Source organism: Triturus cristatus, chromosome 4_2, assembly GCF_964204655.1.
Source record: "Triturus cristatus chromosome 4_2, aTriCri1.1, whole genome shotgun sequence".
NCBI lineage: Eukaryota > Metazoa > Chordata > Amphibia > Caudata > Salamandridae > Triturus > Triturus cristatus.
Genome location: NC_140586.1, coordinates 530,265,471 through 530,281,152, shown reverse-complemented (window position 1 = coordinate 530,281,152; position 15,682 = coordinate 530,265,471). Strand labels below are relative to the sequence as shown.

The 15,682-nt window shown below is 46.4% G+C and overlaps 1 protein-coding gene across 11 annotated transcripts in view; it reads left to right on the top strand.

Moving 5' to 3' along the window:
- The window catches only part of KYAT3 (kynurenine aminotransferase 3), a 492,939-nt gene that overhangs the window by 272,365 nt on the left and 204,892 nt on the right, over nucleotides 1-15,682 (top strand). For all 11 annotated transcript variants that reach the window (XM_085602145.1, XM_085602141.1, XM_085602139.1 and 8 more), the window contains one exon: nucleotides 12,256-12,342. In XM_085602145.1, coding sequence (XP_085458271.1) covers nucleotides 12,256-12,342 — 87 coding nt within the window. The remainder of the gene's footprint in view (nucleotides 1-12,255; nucleotides 12,343-15,682) is intronic.

The following is a 15,682-nucleotide window of genomic DNA, read 5'->3' as shown; positions in this document are numbered from 1 at the left end:
ATGACCCACCTACCATAGATCATGGCAGAAACGAATTCTTTCACCAAGCCACTGATGGAGTAGTTGCTGCCGAGGGGATAACTTTGGATCCCCTCCCTGTTGGCGAGGGGGAGAGGGGAGCCATGGTGCCATATGAAACTTATGCTGCCCACGCTCCAGGCTTTGCAACACGAGAGGTGCCAGGACCTACCTCTTCCAACCCTTGTGTTTTGACACCTCCCACTTCTGAACATCTGAGGATAATCTCCTGGAACATCGCGGGACTATCAAACAAATTGGAAGAGCCGACTTGGGAAAAGTATATAGAATCTGGCGACATATGCATGTTCCAGGAAACCTGGGCTAGAGAGGACCATGGACACCAAGGCTTCATATCATTCTCTATTCCAGCTAGGTGGGAAGGCAAAGGCCGCCCTTCAGGGGGCCTTGTGATATGGGTTGCTGTCCATCTGGGCTGTGTGGCATCACGGCTTCCATGTAACTCTGATGACATTCTGGTGGTCTCACTAACATGGCCAAACAAAGTAAACCTCTTGTTGGTTAACATCTATTCCAGGCCGATGGGAAAGGCAAAAGAATCACCGACTTTTAACGAGCTCTCGAACTTTTTATCTGAACTGTCGACTGATTCATACTATGTGGTGGGTGGGGATTTTAATTCTCACTTTGAGCCACTCCCCGGTCTTCAGGAAGGGTTTTTATCAGATGAAGAAGCTAGGTGGGCAGTACCAGGGGTTGATGTTCCATCTCCGAAAGCTTGGACCCCATTAGCGTTGCAAATCACTGCCCTTACCTTAAGGTATGGTCTTAGAGCGTGTAATGGGAGAGTTAAATCGGACACACCAGGCAAAAATACCTACAACCGCCGGGGAAGAGAGTCACACTTGGACTACATTCTGGTCCAACTAGCGAGGTGGTCAACTATACAGGATTTTAGGGTAATAGATAGGTTAGATAGTGACCATAATGCCCTTGAGTTAGATCTTGTTCATCCAGCACCGCAGGGCTTAGTGACCCAGGAAGAAGGGAACCACCCCACGCTCCTTATAGACAACAGTAGGAGAAGAATTAGGTGGGAGCATTTGGTCACAAAAAAGGACAAACTCCCACTGCTTTATGCAGAGATTACCCCTATCCTGGAAATTGTTGGGGACCTAGAGAGTGTAGCAAGAAAAATAGACATAAGGAGCAAATTGTCTGATGCCCACAAGGAACTTATAAAAGTTGCGGCACCCCACTTCACATGTAAGGTACGAAAGTCAAGAGAGAGGTGCCAAGGCAAAACCCAATGGTACAATGTGGCCTGTAGGCGGGCCAAAACAGAACTCCTCGGCGTAATAAAGGAGGGTAAAGGAGGGGAACGCCTTAAGCAATATAGGCAAGCCTATAAGAAACTTCTCGCCCAGGCTAAAATAGAATGGGAGGAAAACCAGTGGGAAGAACTCACTAAGGCTCTAGCAGTGCAAGATCAACGCTTGTTCTGGAGAATGGTGAACGGGGGATCAGGGAGTTTACATTCGGCAGTGGAGCCTAACATAGCTCCTGGAGTGTGGCAGGCCCACTTCCAGTCCTTATATAGCGCCGAGCTTGGAGAACTTCCTGTGTCAATTGAACCAGAAAGGCAGGGCTCTCAGGTGGACCAAATAACATTGAGCGAGGTCACTGCTGCTATTTCAGGCCTGGCTTCGGGGAAGGCCCCTGGGCTGGATGGGCTACCGGGAGACCTGTACAAGCAGGAGCCCACCGTCTGGGCGCCCTACCTCGCTGCTCTTTTTAATGGTATCCTCGGTGGGATGGAAATCCCTAGTACTTGGCTGGGGGCTGAGGTGGTCCCGATTTTCAAAAAGGGATCCCCCCTCCTCCCAGCCAACTACAGACCGATCAGCCTGATAGATGTAGCGCAGAAGTTGTTCGGCAGGGTTCTCCTGAACAGGCTTCAGGAATGGATCGAGGAGGCAGACGCCCTCAGTCCATACCAGGCAGGCTTTAGGAAAGGGGTATCGACTGTGGACCAGGTCTTCAGATTGAACCTGGTGTACTGGAAGACAGTGAGGTTCGAGGGTGGCAGTTTGTACACGATTTTCGTGGACCTACGAGCCGCCTTCGACCTCGTGCCCAGGGGAAAACTCTGGGTCATTCTGGCAGGGATGGGCGTACCACCTGACATCTTATTGACCTTGCAGAGGCTGCACCATAACAACTATGCCCAGGTGAGGTGTGGGAGGTCGGGGGAGCTGACTGACAGATTCCCCGTGGGCAGAGGGGTAAGACAGGGCTGTGTGCTGGCGCCGACCCTGTTTTGCCTCTTTGTCAACGGGGTAATCGCTCATCTGAATGCCACCGACTACACAGATGCCCCCAAACTAAATGGCAACAGTGTGCCCGCAATAATGTTTGCGGACGACACACTGTTGGTATCCAAAACTCCTATGGGCATCCAAAGGATACTTGATGCCTTTGTGGCCTTCTGTCAGGACAGAGGACTGGAAATCAATGCCACAAAAACCAAATATATGGTATTGAATCCAAGCCCCAAACAGCGCCCGAATCCCCTGCTGGGAGCAGCACGGCTGGAAAGAGTAGCCACGTTTGAATATCTCGGCGTGACACTCAACGAAAATATGACCTGGGGGACCCATCAAACCAGGGCTAACCTTAAACTAGTACAAACTACCGGGGGTATTTCCCGGATGATGACCGGTTCGACCTATCGCCCATTGGGGGCCCTAATTCAGATATATAAAGCACAGGCCAGGGGGGCGATCCTCTATGGGGCTGAACTGTGGGGCTACACTCCATGTCGGAATCTGTCATCCACGGAAAACAGATTCTTAAGACAAATTACCGCACTTCCTTCTAGTACCCCACTTCTCCCTTTGAGGCTTGATCTAGGGCTACGGCCTCTCGCCGACGAGATAAGTCTAAGACCCATTGCCTTCTGGCGCAGGCTTTGGAGCAGCGACGATCTCGCCGACTATAGGGCGGAACTGGTCGAACTATTAAAACACCCCAAGGCGCTCAGTATCCCCTGGGTCCAAAATATCCAGTCAACCTGCACAGATCTGGGGCTCCCCGAATTGTGGACTAAACCAGCAGATACAGCACCTAGAATCTCCAAGAGATTTTTGGTGAATCTGTATCATGAACACAAAAGGGTAAGGGCTTTAGCTACCCAGACAGAGGGGTCCCTTTCTGCTAAATTCCTGCAAAATAAGGATGTTTATGCACTTGAAAAGGTTTTTGATCCCATATATCCCGTACTCACTAGAAAGTTATTTCTTCAGTGGAGATACAGTACATTGCCTTTGCGCTCCTTTTCTAGCACCTGGTCGCAAGCCCCTTCCACTAAGTATTGCCCCCTTTGCGCTGACAAAGAGGAAAATGACTTACATGTGATCTTTTTCTGCCCAGCATATAAGGCAGCCAGAAAGTACTGGCTGCTGCCTCTGATTAAGAACTTGGGTGGCAGGGAATATATACCTATGTACAGGATTTTAAAATGTGATGTTTCCGGCCCAATTGTTTTTGCGCTTGCCAAATTTTTTCCAAATGTATGGCATACGCGTAATCGTCTTTTAAAAAATGCTGGGTAGTCTGTAGATTGCTCTATTTTTAACACTGTTAATAATGTTTGAAGTGGATTTTTAAACTATGCACTGATGTTTTATCAAATGTGATTTTTATGCATGTGTATCTTTTATGACCAAACGGTCGAAATAAAGATTGGAAAACGAAACGATACGCAGAATAACTTGCAATCCGACACTGGGGCCCATAAATCGATGGGCATACTTCTCCATACACTTCAGGCCAAAGTGGAAGATTTAGAGGCCCTGTCCCAAAGAAACCGTATCAGAATCGTGGGCATTGTGGAAACTACCAATATAAATAATATGGAGCAGTACATTAAACGCATCCTGATCTAGTTGCTAGGCAGAGACACCTTCTCAGACATGTTCGTCGTGGAGCGCACCCATCATTCCACGGCTCTGGGGCCTATACCTAGAGCCAAACCACAGCCTATAATAGCGAGGCTGCTGAACTATAGGGATCGTGGATGTGGCCGTGCACAAGGCTCGCAAACTGGGAACATTACGATGAGGAAGAGTCTGAGATCTCCCTTTATCCAGACTGCACTCAGCAGGTGCAGGAAGCACAACGTCTGTTTGTCCCAGTCAAAAGAAAACTCCATGACCTCAATCTGGATTATAGTTTGCTCTATCCAGCCAAACTACAGATTGTGTCGGAGGGCAAAGCGTATTACTTCACTGATCCTAAAATGGCTTTGCAGCAACATAAGAAGCAACAACTAGTGAACAATATAAAAGGCTGCCTAAGAAAGACTTAGTGGGAAGGCGACCCCTTGCAAGAGTCGGAGGAGCAATGACTCTTCTATGCCAATCAGAGGTGACTACATTGACTGTAGAACTGCAACAGAGATATTTTGCATAGCCATTCTGAGCTAGTGGGTGCCTGAGGTCTAATAGGAGAGGAGCACAGCGATGGTGACTTCATCTCTATTCGTTCTGTCAGTGCCAAAGTGATGTCCTTTCCGGTGGGGGAATCCGAATTCAGGATGTTAGTACGAAGGTTCTAATTTTACTAGGGTTTGGGTCGTATCTACTGTACAGCCAAGGTGATCTAGCCAGCTCTAATCCGCATAGCTGAACTATACCACCTAGCTGATGGACTGTTACCAAAAAATTGAGAGACAGTAGTTAGGTCACATATGCCCCTCCAATTTGTCTGGGTGATGTATGGGGGCACCCACTATTTTTCCTGTGATAACTCAGGTGGATGGGGCTGTAGAAGCCGGTAACATCCACCCCTATGTGTGCTTCACTAATTATCTACTATGGGTTGTTGCCGTTTTCCAAGGGATTGGGCAGGGAGGTGAGAGTGGGACTTACCGAAGCTATGGAATTTGGGGGATACACATAGCGTGGGAGGGCATTTGATTGTTTTACAAATAGATTAATTAGAGGGGAAAATATAGATCGCTACAAGACCAGGTGTGACCTACTCATTGTGACTCAGAGACCAATTACTGACGAAGATGCGAAGTGGCAGGCCAGACAGCTTGCAAAGCTCTAAGATTCATCACCTGGAATGTCAGGGGCCGAAATGATAACAGAAAGACACAAAGTTGTTGCTTACCTCAAGAGACCTAGAATAGATGTAGTAATCCTACAGGAAACCCACCATAAACCTGGGAATAGCATTCTGACTCAGCGATGAATGCAGCCATTGTTGTGCAGCTGGTTTTACTTCTCATGCAAGGGGCGTCCTCATATGGGTTAACCGGGAATCTGGTGTCAAGATTGAAGAGATGTGTGGACCCAGAATGTAGATTTGTAATAGCCCATTGTAATGAAGAACATCTTGCTTTTATGCTAGGGGGAGTATATGGCCCAAATTATGACGATCCCCAGTTTTGTCACTACCTAGGGACGCATCTCTGCCAATGGTCCGGGCTTCCACAGCTCTGCAGAAGAGATTTTAATTGCATCCTGAACCTTGATTTAGACCGATCTAAGGGCACCCCTAGGAATCCCTCTGCAGCGGCTCGCACTATACTAGACGTGATGGAAAGGGAGAACCTATTGGATGTATAGAGGCACAGATTCCCCTTGGGGGCTGGATACTCTCATTATTCCTCAGTATACGACACGCACATTCGCATAGACTTCTGGCTGATCTCCAAAAGCCTGGCAACCGGTGCCCGGGGTTGTGAACCCCCTTCCCAGGATTTATTCAGACCATTCCCCAGTGTTGCTGGTATTAGAATATAGGGCATGAAGGATTCCAGCCTTCAATTGGCGTTTCCCACCCTGCTCTACTAGACTGTTTTCAAGGCCAAGCTAGCATAAGCCATTTTTTCAGCGCAGTGTGGGGTCAGTTGATACCTTCGCTATAGTATGGGAAACATTTAAGGTTTATATTCAAGGGGTCACTATTTCTAAACATGCAGGTGTCCTTCGTTCCTTTAGGAGCCGTTGACCAGGATAGAAAAGGAAATGGCCCACGTGGAAAACAGATTTCAAAAGATCCCCACATCCTAGCAGACATGTAACAAGTGCAGTCAGGCACAATGCCCCCAACAATGTGGGAGGCGCTGATAGTCACACTGTTAAAACCTGGGAAGCAACCCAACCTTTGCTCTTCCTACAGACCACTCTCTATATTAAATGTTGACACTAAAATGTATGTAAACATTTTAGTTAACGGATTAGCGCCCATATTACCGGGAGTAGTACACCCTGAGCAGGCTGGGTTTGTCCCTAGCAGCAGCATAGCATATAATCTTAGAACACTCTTCGGTGCTATTCAAAGGGTCAACCCAGAGGTTAAGGCAGCGGCCGTGTTCCTCGACACCAAAAAGGCATTTGACTCTGAGTGGGGGTTCATGTATGCGATTCTCCGTAGAAAACGTGTTGGAGAGCTCTTTATATGTCTTCTATCAGTCTTATGCACATGCCCTTCGGCTAGAATAAGAGTGGGCGACGCGGTCTCCTCCCCCATAGCCATCACTAGAGGCACCCAACAGGGCTGTCCCTTGTGGCCATTATTGTACGCATTAGTGGCCGAACCTCTAGCTTGCGCACTGCGTGAATACCATGGTGATAGGGGCTTGCGCTTCCCAGGCTGCAATCTCATCATATCGACTTATGTGGATGATGCACTTTATATATTTGTGACCCAGATATAAACCTCTCCCCTATACTTAGGGAAGTAGTGCCCTTTGGCTATCTCTCTGGCCTCAAAGTTAATTGGGACAAGTCTATCATTTTCCCTCTCACTCCCGCCATGACCCCACCGACTCTGGAATATCCCTTGCAGTGGACGGATGATTCCGTACGCTATCTCAGGATACTAATTCACACAGACCCTACCGTTGTCTCTGGTCGGACATGTAGTCATAATGAAAATGGTTGTGCTACCTAGATTTTTATTTTTATTTCAGAATATTCCGTTGCTCCTGCCACAAACCATATGTGACAAACTGCGCTCTATTATGTTAAGGTTCGCCTGGGCCTAAAAACAGCCTAGAGTTAGGTGGGACACCCCCACTTTGTCTGTCCACATGCGTGGCCTAAATGCACCAGACTTTCAAATGTAGTAAAGAGCTGCCCAGAGTACATCCGCACACTATTGGATACATGGCCTACAGTCTCTGCCTCATTTGTATCTTGAAAAAGATGCTGCCAATCCTTATACTCTCAACCAGATCCTATTTCGTAACCCGTCGAGATGCCACGGGGTCTTAGACTTTCTAGCTGTCATGACACAAGCTTGGCGACTCTGCTGGTTAGGCAGGCGGGAGCTCTGTTATTTTCACCGCTTATCCCACTGCAGTGGTGCTCATACATTCCGATGGGTCAGGAGAAGGGGGTGAGGCCAGCACTGAAAACACTAGGTTAAACAACTGTAGGGGACTTCTTTGTAGATGGTAAACTATGTACGTGGGAGGTAGTTTGGGAGAGGGCACCAGCCACCTCAGCGTTAGCTCGATACTATAATTATACGTTGCAGGATATACTGGGAGCAGATATGTTAGATCCGCAGGCCATGCCGACATTGACAGCTCTGCTACTGATAGAAACGCCTGCGAAAATGATAACCACATTTTGCACAACTGCACCAGAGGCTCGTAGGCATGGGATGTTAAAGCCAGAATGGATTGGAAACAAGAATTAGGAAGACCTATCAGTGATAACCAGTGGCCATAATGCTGTACCAGAACCAGAACCGTCTCTATGAGTGGGCGGTATAGATTGATACAGTTTAGGTACCTTTATTGAGTGTACTACACACCAGAGCGGTTGCATCGCAATGGGTTAAGTGATTCCCTGAAGTGTCAGAGGTGTGGAGAGTAAGCTGCTGAGTGTTTACATGTGGCCTGGCAATGCTCTGGGGTGCCAGTGTTCTGGCACAAAATATTTCAAGAATTGGAGGCTATAACTGGTACTGATTTGGACCCTGACCCAAGATTGGCATTGTTCGAATACGATCTAGGTGTTGATAACACAGACAACTGGTAGCTAACGGTCCCCTACTAGCCAAGTGCTGAGTGGCAATGAGGTGGAGCCTGGGGTCCAGCGCCGACCATAGAAGACTGTCATGCAGACATGGTTTACTGTAACACACAGTCAGACACATACAGTGATCTACCTCCACCCCAGAGAAGATCCAGAAATTGCTAGGGTCCTTACCAATTATCTGATCAGTAAGGATATGGGCGAGGAGGAGGGCCAAGCACTGACGAATGGCTTTGCAGGATCGGTGGGTACACTCCTCTTAATGTCAACATGCAGGGGCATGCAGATACCACCAATGCGACTATCCCAGATGCTGACCCCCTGAGCAGCACGGTGCATTCATCGACTATTAGTCATTACGCCGTCCGAGCACACGCCTGTGGCTCCACTCCCGTGAATTCCTCCAATTTCTTTACTTGAGGCTATCGCGAAGTCATATTACACGCAGCCCCTCCTGAAGTGCTCCCTGAAGTGCCCCTTGATCCTCGACCTGCCAGTATCTGCGCCGGCCGGCACTTATATACAGGCATGCTAATATAATGTCCTGAAGATGATCCACGCATTGCTCACTTAGATCGAAACGCCGTCGACACCTTAAAATGCCTCATGCACTAAATGTGATGCATTATTAACTGTTGAGACGTTACTTGCGATTTGTTTCTTAAAATTCATACTACTTGTCAAAACAAACCGTAAGCGTTGCCTGAGCCTCGCTTAAATGTTCTCCCTATTTTATGTTTGTATGTTTGTGTAGTAGGATGCAGGCTTGCGTCACACTTTTCAGTATTTGTGTTTGTTTATATCCAAAAAACGTGCTGATAAATTAAATATTGAACCTCTGTCGGGCTGGATAAGTTAACCAATACAGCACTGATTAGGTCTGTATTCATTTGTTACTTCCTATCCCTACCTCCCTAGGGACCATTGTAGCACAAAATAATTGATTCCCGAGGTCCCTGGCTGACTTTACTTGGGTCCCCTTGTTGTTTGAAAAGACCAAGTATGAAACGGCACATCGAAGTAGAGATTTCGTACATTACATTACGTAAAATGGAAACGGCTGTAATGCTTTCTATACTGAGTATCACAACATAGTTGACCGCATTGTGCCTGGCCTCGATCTACTGTCTAGACAGGATTTCTTTTTTTTTTTTTAGACAATTTTTATTGAAATAAAGCACAGTCATCATTACAGTATCACAAAGTTCAAGGGTCATATCATACATTCTGTTAGCTTTGGCACAGTGTAGATCTTAATGATTAAAGGGTACTAGGTCGGGATCTACTCATTGTCATATCTTCAGTGGGAGAAGTACATATTTCACCTCTAAAAGCATTCCACCCTCTCCATTTTTTGTCCCATTTCTTGGGGCATCCCCTTTGTTTATAGACTTCTTTCGCTGCAATCATGCATCTATCCATCTCTGCAACCCATCCAATCGTTGACGGCTTCATGGTGGATCCCCATTGCATCGCAAGTCTAGACATGATTTTGATGTATGACTCCACCTATGCATGTGTATGTGACTGAGACACCTGGTTGTAATGAAAATTCGTTGTACCATTTTATTATAAAAAATAATACAAAAATAGGGCCAAGTGGGCATGTAGTAGGGGGAAGGAGCCTCGACGGGAGTCAGTCCGATCAATGCTGCGCAGTGCAAATTCAGTTCGGGTCAATTGGGCGTGGATTTCTCAAACAATGCCTGCATATTTCGACATGCAGATGACCGGGGGGAAGGCTGTAAAGACCTCCCAGAAGGTGGCCAAAGTTGACACAGTGCCGGCATTCAGAGGAAAATATTAAATAATGACATGCAGTTCTGTGCAAAATACCTTATATAGGGCCTCACCCGGGAACCTCCAGGCACGTCGCCCCCCACTCCCGGATTACCCAGAGTCAGCAGCACCGGGCTGTGGTCTGGGAGGGTGTGTGGCAAAAGCCTGAAGTCGGTAACCCAAAGTGCGACATTGGCAGATAAGAGCCAGCAGTCAAGCCGTGTCCACTCATCGTGGGGGCAAGGGTAGAAAATGTAGTCTCATGAGGCGGGATAGTTTACATGCCAGACATTGCTAAGAGCACAGGGCATGAGTCAGGGGTACACGCAGGTACACGGCGTCCACCCACTAATTTCACAGGGTGGTCGCCGTCCCCCCAGCCAAGAAGTTGGGCCCCACAGAAATATGCTGAACGTATCCTGGTGTTTTACACCAGGACATGTTCAGGGGCCTGCACGTTGTCTGCTTTCCATTTCCAGCAGCAACGTGCAGGCAGCAAGGGGTGTTTTTTTAAATTTATTTTTTTACCTCCAGCCAGGCCGAAGTTAAGGGGCCATCAGGCCTCCTTTTGTTTGAATATCTTGACTGGAGGTGGCTTGGAACCTCATACAAATGAAAATGCCACAGAGGCAAACAAAGGCACTCACAACTTGCTATCTCTTCACTGGTACTTAAGAAATGCATGTTTTTGCCTTTGTTCTGTCCCTTTATATAAGTGCTGACACTGCAAGACTCAGATGGGGTGGTATTTCCCAGTTTTTACACAAATAATTTAAATAGCACTATTTTATTTCTTTTGTAGGGCTATGTCATGACGTCATGTGCTGTATGGCATGCGTCATGATGTCACTTGCATAGTTTCTAACTTGGTCAGTCCCCCCGACGTCTTTTTATAGGACTTGTGCCCCGTAAGAGCCTATTTGTCAACGATATGACAAAGGACTACCCTGGCATTCAGCTTACCCCTCCGTTCCATACTGGTGGAATCCGCTGTGGGATTTAGAACTACATTGAAGTCACCCCCTAGGAGTTCCAGATCCGCTTCCACCCTACCCATATGGGCATAGAAATCCTCGAAAATTGCAGGTGAATCAGTGTTCAGGGCATTATCATTTACCAACAGTACGCGCCTGCCTGCCACCATGCTGGTCCGCATAGCAAAACTGCCATCTGGGTCTGAACAGCTAGTGAGGAGAAAAGGGGACACTCTTATGTAGGAGTATACAGACCCCTCTGGAGTCGGAGCGATAGTAGGAGAATTAACAACGTGTACCCCAAGGGATTGCAAACACCAGAGAACCGCCAGGGGAGTGGTGTGTCTCCTGTAGAAAAGTGATTTCAACATCATGGTGGAGTAGGTGTGCGAGAACCTGTTTGCCTTTGCTTTGTTTGTTGATTCCACGAATGTTCCAAGTGATAAAATGAATATCGACCACCCTCCCCAGAAAGTCACGTGGCAGGCCTTTAGAACCACAAAACATATTAATGCGTACCATGTCAATATGTAGCACATCAAATATCCAATATGCAATGAAAACAGACATAACTGAAACGTTCTGTAAGAACTTGTTCCCTACCCCTCACCCAACCAGACAGTAAAGCGTCCAGTGAATCCCTGAAACATAAAGCGAACTAAACCCTTGTGTAACAATTCTGTACACACCAGCGGGGGGAGCCAGTGCCTCGAAGATGTGGACCCTCTGATGGTGGAGACTTGCGGATAGGTGTGTGGATCTCCGGAAGTAAGGTACAACTGGCAGAGAGGAATGACTGGGCTAAGGGCGTCTCCCACCGCTAGGACGAACATCACCACCATGGAGAGGAGAGCTGCAGAAGGAATGAGATAGAACAGTCCGTGTCAAACTGGAGGGGGATGTGCGGAAGAGGACGGGGGACTCGCATGATCCGGAGTGGCCGCCCGGAAACAGACCCGGCCACAATGTGGCGTTTGTAGAAGTCCATCTCCTCTGCTACGGTGTCAAAGAAGCAGAATTCCCCATTATGTGCTTAGAAAGTTAAGTTCTGTATCAACCACGAACAGTAAATCGTCCACACATCTTTAGTTTAATGTAGAAGCCCCCAAGGTCCTACATGTATGTACAAGAGCTATAATTTGGACCTAGTCTAGCTGGAATGTAATATGTCATTTATTGTTACTAGTTATTTCCTTTGCCTGCGCCCCCGCCCCTGCCTCCGCTGTTACTTTTCGACCTGATTTCGAGCTTTCATGGCACTGGTTTTCTTTTTGTGTACGACAATTGCATGGCAGAATGTGTTCATGGGTAATTAGTGATGTTTTAACCCCCCCCCCTAACTTTATTACTGCCAGCTCTAGATATCAATACTGGAGTGTAAGGCTTAAGCGAATGATTGAAAAACAAGAATTTGTTTTTAAACATAATGCTTCAATCGTGTTTTTAATATTCTTCTATTCTAGGTGATTATCATAGAACCGTTTTATGACTGCTATGTGCCCATGGTCAAGATGGTGGGAGCAACGCCTGTCTATATCCCCTTGCGATGCGTAAGCATGCTTTTCTTTTGCTTTGAAAACTACATGCAGAATGTTTCATTAAAAACAATTTTGCACAAGTTGGTAATTATCTTTATCCCAAATGTTCATAGTGTATGTCCTTTTTTTCTGATGCCATTCATGTGTTACCCTTCTGTAAATCCGTTCAGCACTTCGTTTTATATTGCCAGATGTGATTAAATTAGAAATCATTCCTTATCAGATAATAATCATGGTGCTTAAGCCAGTTTAGCTGGTTCCTACTGATTATGTTGCCATAAACCTCTATTCCATCAACAGCACTGGCAGAATTATTCGCTGCTCTTGATTGATGGCGGATAAAGCTATACCCTGCCACTGCCAACAAATCTTCAGTGCACACCGGAAGGTTTCCTTCCTCCCAGCAGCATCGGATCAACTTGCTGGCTGTCTGCATGTTTTGGTAATTAAAGTTCTCACATGTGCGAGTCATGACTTCAGTAATCTCCTGATAATGGGAGCCAATTCACTGCAGCAATAGCCTCTCTCCCCAAAGGGGTTGTTAATCTGGAAATGGTAGGGCATAGTGTTACCTTAGGCCAGGGATGCAACATGGCCAGATCCATGGCAGATGCTTGGGAAATGCACATAAGATTAATAAGTACAGTCGATCCTGATGGAACTCATTCACATAGTAGTCATCCTGATACTCTGGCATGGAGCCTGTCCTCCTGGATCAACATTGCACTCCCGAGCAATAGACTGTCTCATTATACCACTCCTGGTCAAAACCCCTTATGTAATATCAGTTATTCCACATGTTACTCATATTGGGGTTTTCCTTTTCTCAAGCTTTTATTTTTTTCATGAATTCTGGTGGTTTTTCCATTGGCTGCATTTTGTGAATTTGTGCGAGTTGGTGGTAAAGAAACCCATGCATAAACACAGAAGTCCAGGGGTATGGAGCTACAAAAAAACAAAAAACTAAACCAACCAAAAGAAGCAATGAAGCTCAGAGAACCTGAATGGAATTAAACTAAAGCCAAGTCAAAAAGTCCTCAAAAGGAAGGCATAATCCCATCACCCACCGTGGTGGCATGCTTCATCATGTGGGATCTCCTCTCAACCAAACCTAGTTTGGCTGAGGAGCTACTACTCCCAGTGTACAGTTAAGGGAGGAGCTCACGGATGTTTTAATCTACGCTAATGGAGCGGGATCTCCTAAAGATCAATGAGGCTAGCCGAAGTCAGGTGAGGACCTAAAGTGCAGTGTAGAAAAAGGTGAGTTAAAATTGACTACGGGAACATAAAAAACTTTAATTAGGAATGTCCCTGTGCCAATGTTAAAAGCAGAGTAGTAGCGCGGCCTGGCCAAGTTGCCAAACGCGCTCACAATGAACCAGAAAACGGTCTACATGTTTCAGCCAAAATCGATCATAAAATTAGGCTCTAGGCTTTCATCAGGACCACAACAAAAACTACTGCAACTGCAAAGGAGTGCCTAGGGCACTCACGTGAACTAGTGTCTAAGTGATGACAGAACGATACAACCAACCTTGTACCGAAGGATCAATTTCAAAAGTTTTTGGAACCCTACCGGTCAAGAGGGTAAGTACCCGTAATTAAATCGGGACTGCGCCTGCCGCTCCTGGTAGCAACTCAGGGCGGCCGCCGTCAGCATTCAGGAAGGAGGCCCGGGGCAGCGACGGAGAGAGCGTTGCCTCACGCCCTGAGTTGCTACCAGGAGCGGCAGGCGCAGTCCCGATTTAATTACGGGTACTTACCCTCTTGACCGGTAGTTCCCGTAGTCAATTTTAACTCACCTTTTTCTACACTGCACTTTAGGTCCTCACCTGACTTCGGCTAGCCTCATTGATCTTTAGGAGATCCCGCTCCATTAGCGTAGATTAAAACATCCGTGAGCTCCTCCCTTAACTGTACACTGGGAGTAGTAGCTCCTCAGCCAAACTAGGTTTGGTTGAGAGGAGATCCCACATGATGAAGCATGCCACCACGGTGGGTGATGGGATTATGCCTTCCTTTTGAGGACTTTTTGACTTGGCTTTAGTTTAATTCCATTCAGGTTCTCTGAGCTTCATTGCTTCTTTTGGTTGGTTTAGTTTTTTGTTTTTTTGTAGCTCCATACTCCTGGACTTCTGTGTTTATACATTATTAGTAGGGGAACTTGTCCAGGCTGGTTGTGTGATCCCTCAGACCCTCTTGCTTACTGTTTTTTTTAAAGAAACCCATGCCCCAAAAAGTTCATAAAAAAAGCATTTTTCACAGTCCAAGAGGTATGCATGTTTGACGTACAGTTGAATAAAAACAAAATATTTCATTTATAGCATGAATATTGAAGAATGTACAATATTCTCTCTATTGGCAATAGGTTGAGTAGCTTCCTGTAGTCTTTGCTAAGCACAGACTTTTTCCTTGTTTTCTATTTGCACTCTGTCTCTAGCTCTCTTACTTACTCCATTCGTCTAGCTCTTTCACTCACAGGACAAAGTTGATTTAAATGGCGATTAGTGGACCATTTTAAACACATCTTTAAGACACTAACGCCTGCACATTGTTTCATAGAACGATTCTGAAAAGTCTAACATATGAAATGGTATAACTCCCTGCCAAAATATACTAATATGTGCAACTAATAACCTGAGTAGCACCATATTAAATTCTGCTTTTCTTCCTTAAACTCCCAAATAAAGATTTTATCAGCATGCATCTCTCTACGTTCCTCATTTCTGCACAAGCCTTAAAGTGTTTGTGCTTTTGTGTGGGTATTCAAAACTGCCAGGCGACTCCATTGCCATTTGTGACCCCTTTAGCTAGCACCGACGCTTCAAAAAGCATGATGGTAAACTCCAGGACTTGTACTATTGTTATTCACATTGTAAATTGGGGCTCAAAAACCTAAACATGGAAAATGCTGTTGGCATAGACCCCAGGGCTGCCTGAAGATACCACACCTGACATGAGCACATACAGCAGCTTTAGATTATTGTGTACCTCTTGTGATGTGTGGAACATCTTGGGTCATTGTGTGACCACTCTCCTACACACTTGGTACCATCTCTTGCCGTAGGTACCTGTAGTTCCGCCTTGCTCCGGGTGACTGAAGCATTGGGTGTTTGCCGCTTGTCCTCTTACAGATACTGACTTGTGGGCCAAGATTTGTATGAGCCACCCATTTTGCCAATCAATGACAGAAACTCTCAGATTTCTGATCATGTAATAGACCTAATTAGATCAACTGCAAAAACATGCTTATAAACCCGAAATAAGGATCCCCTCTACAGGTGTCAGTGGCACGTAGGTGCATGCTGCGGATACACCGCATGTCCCCCGGGACTCCGTTGTACTCTCCTCT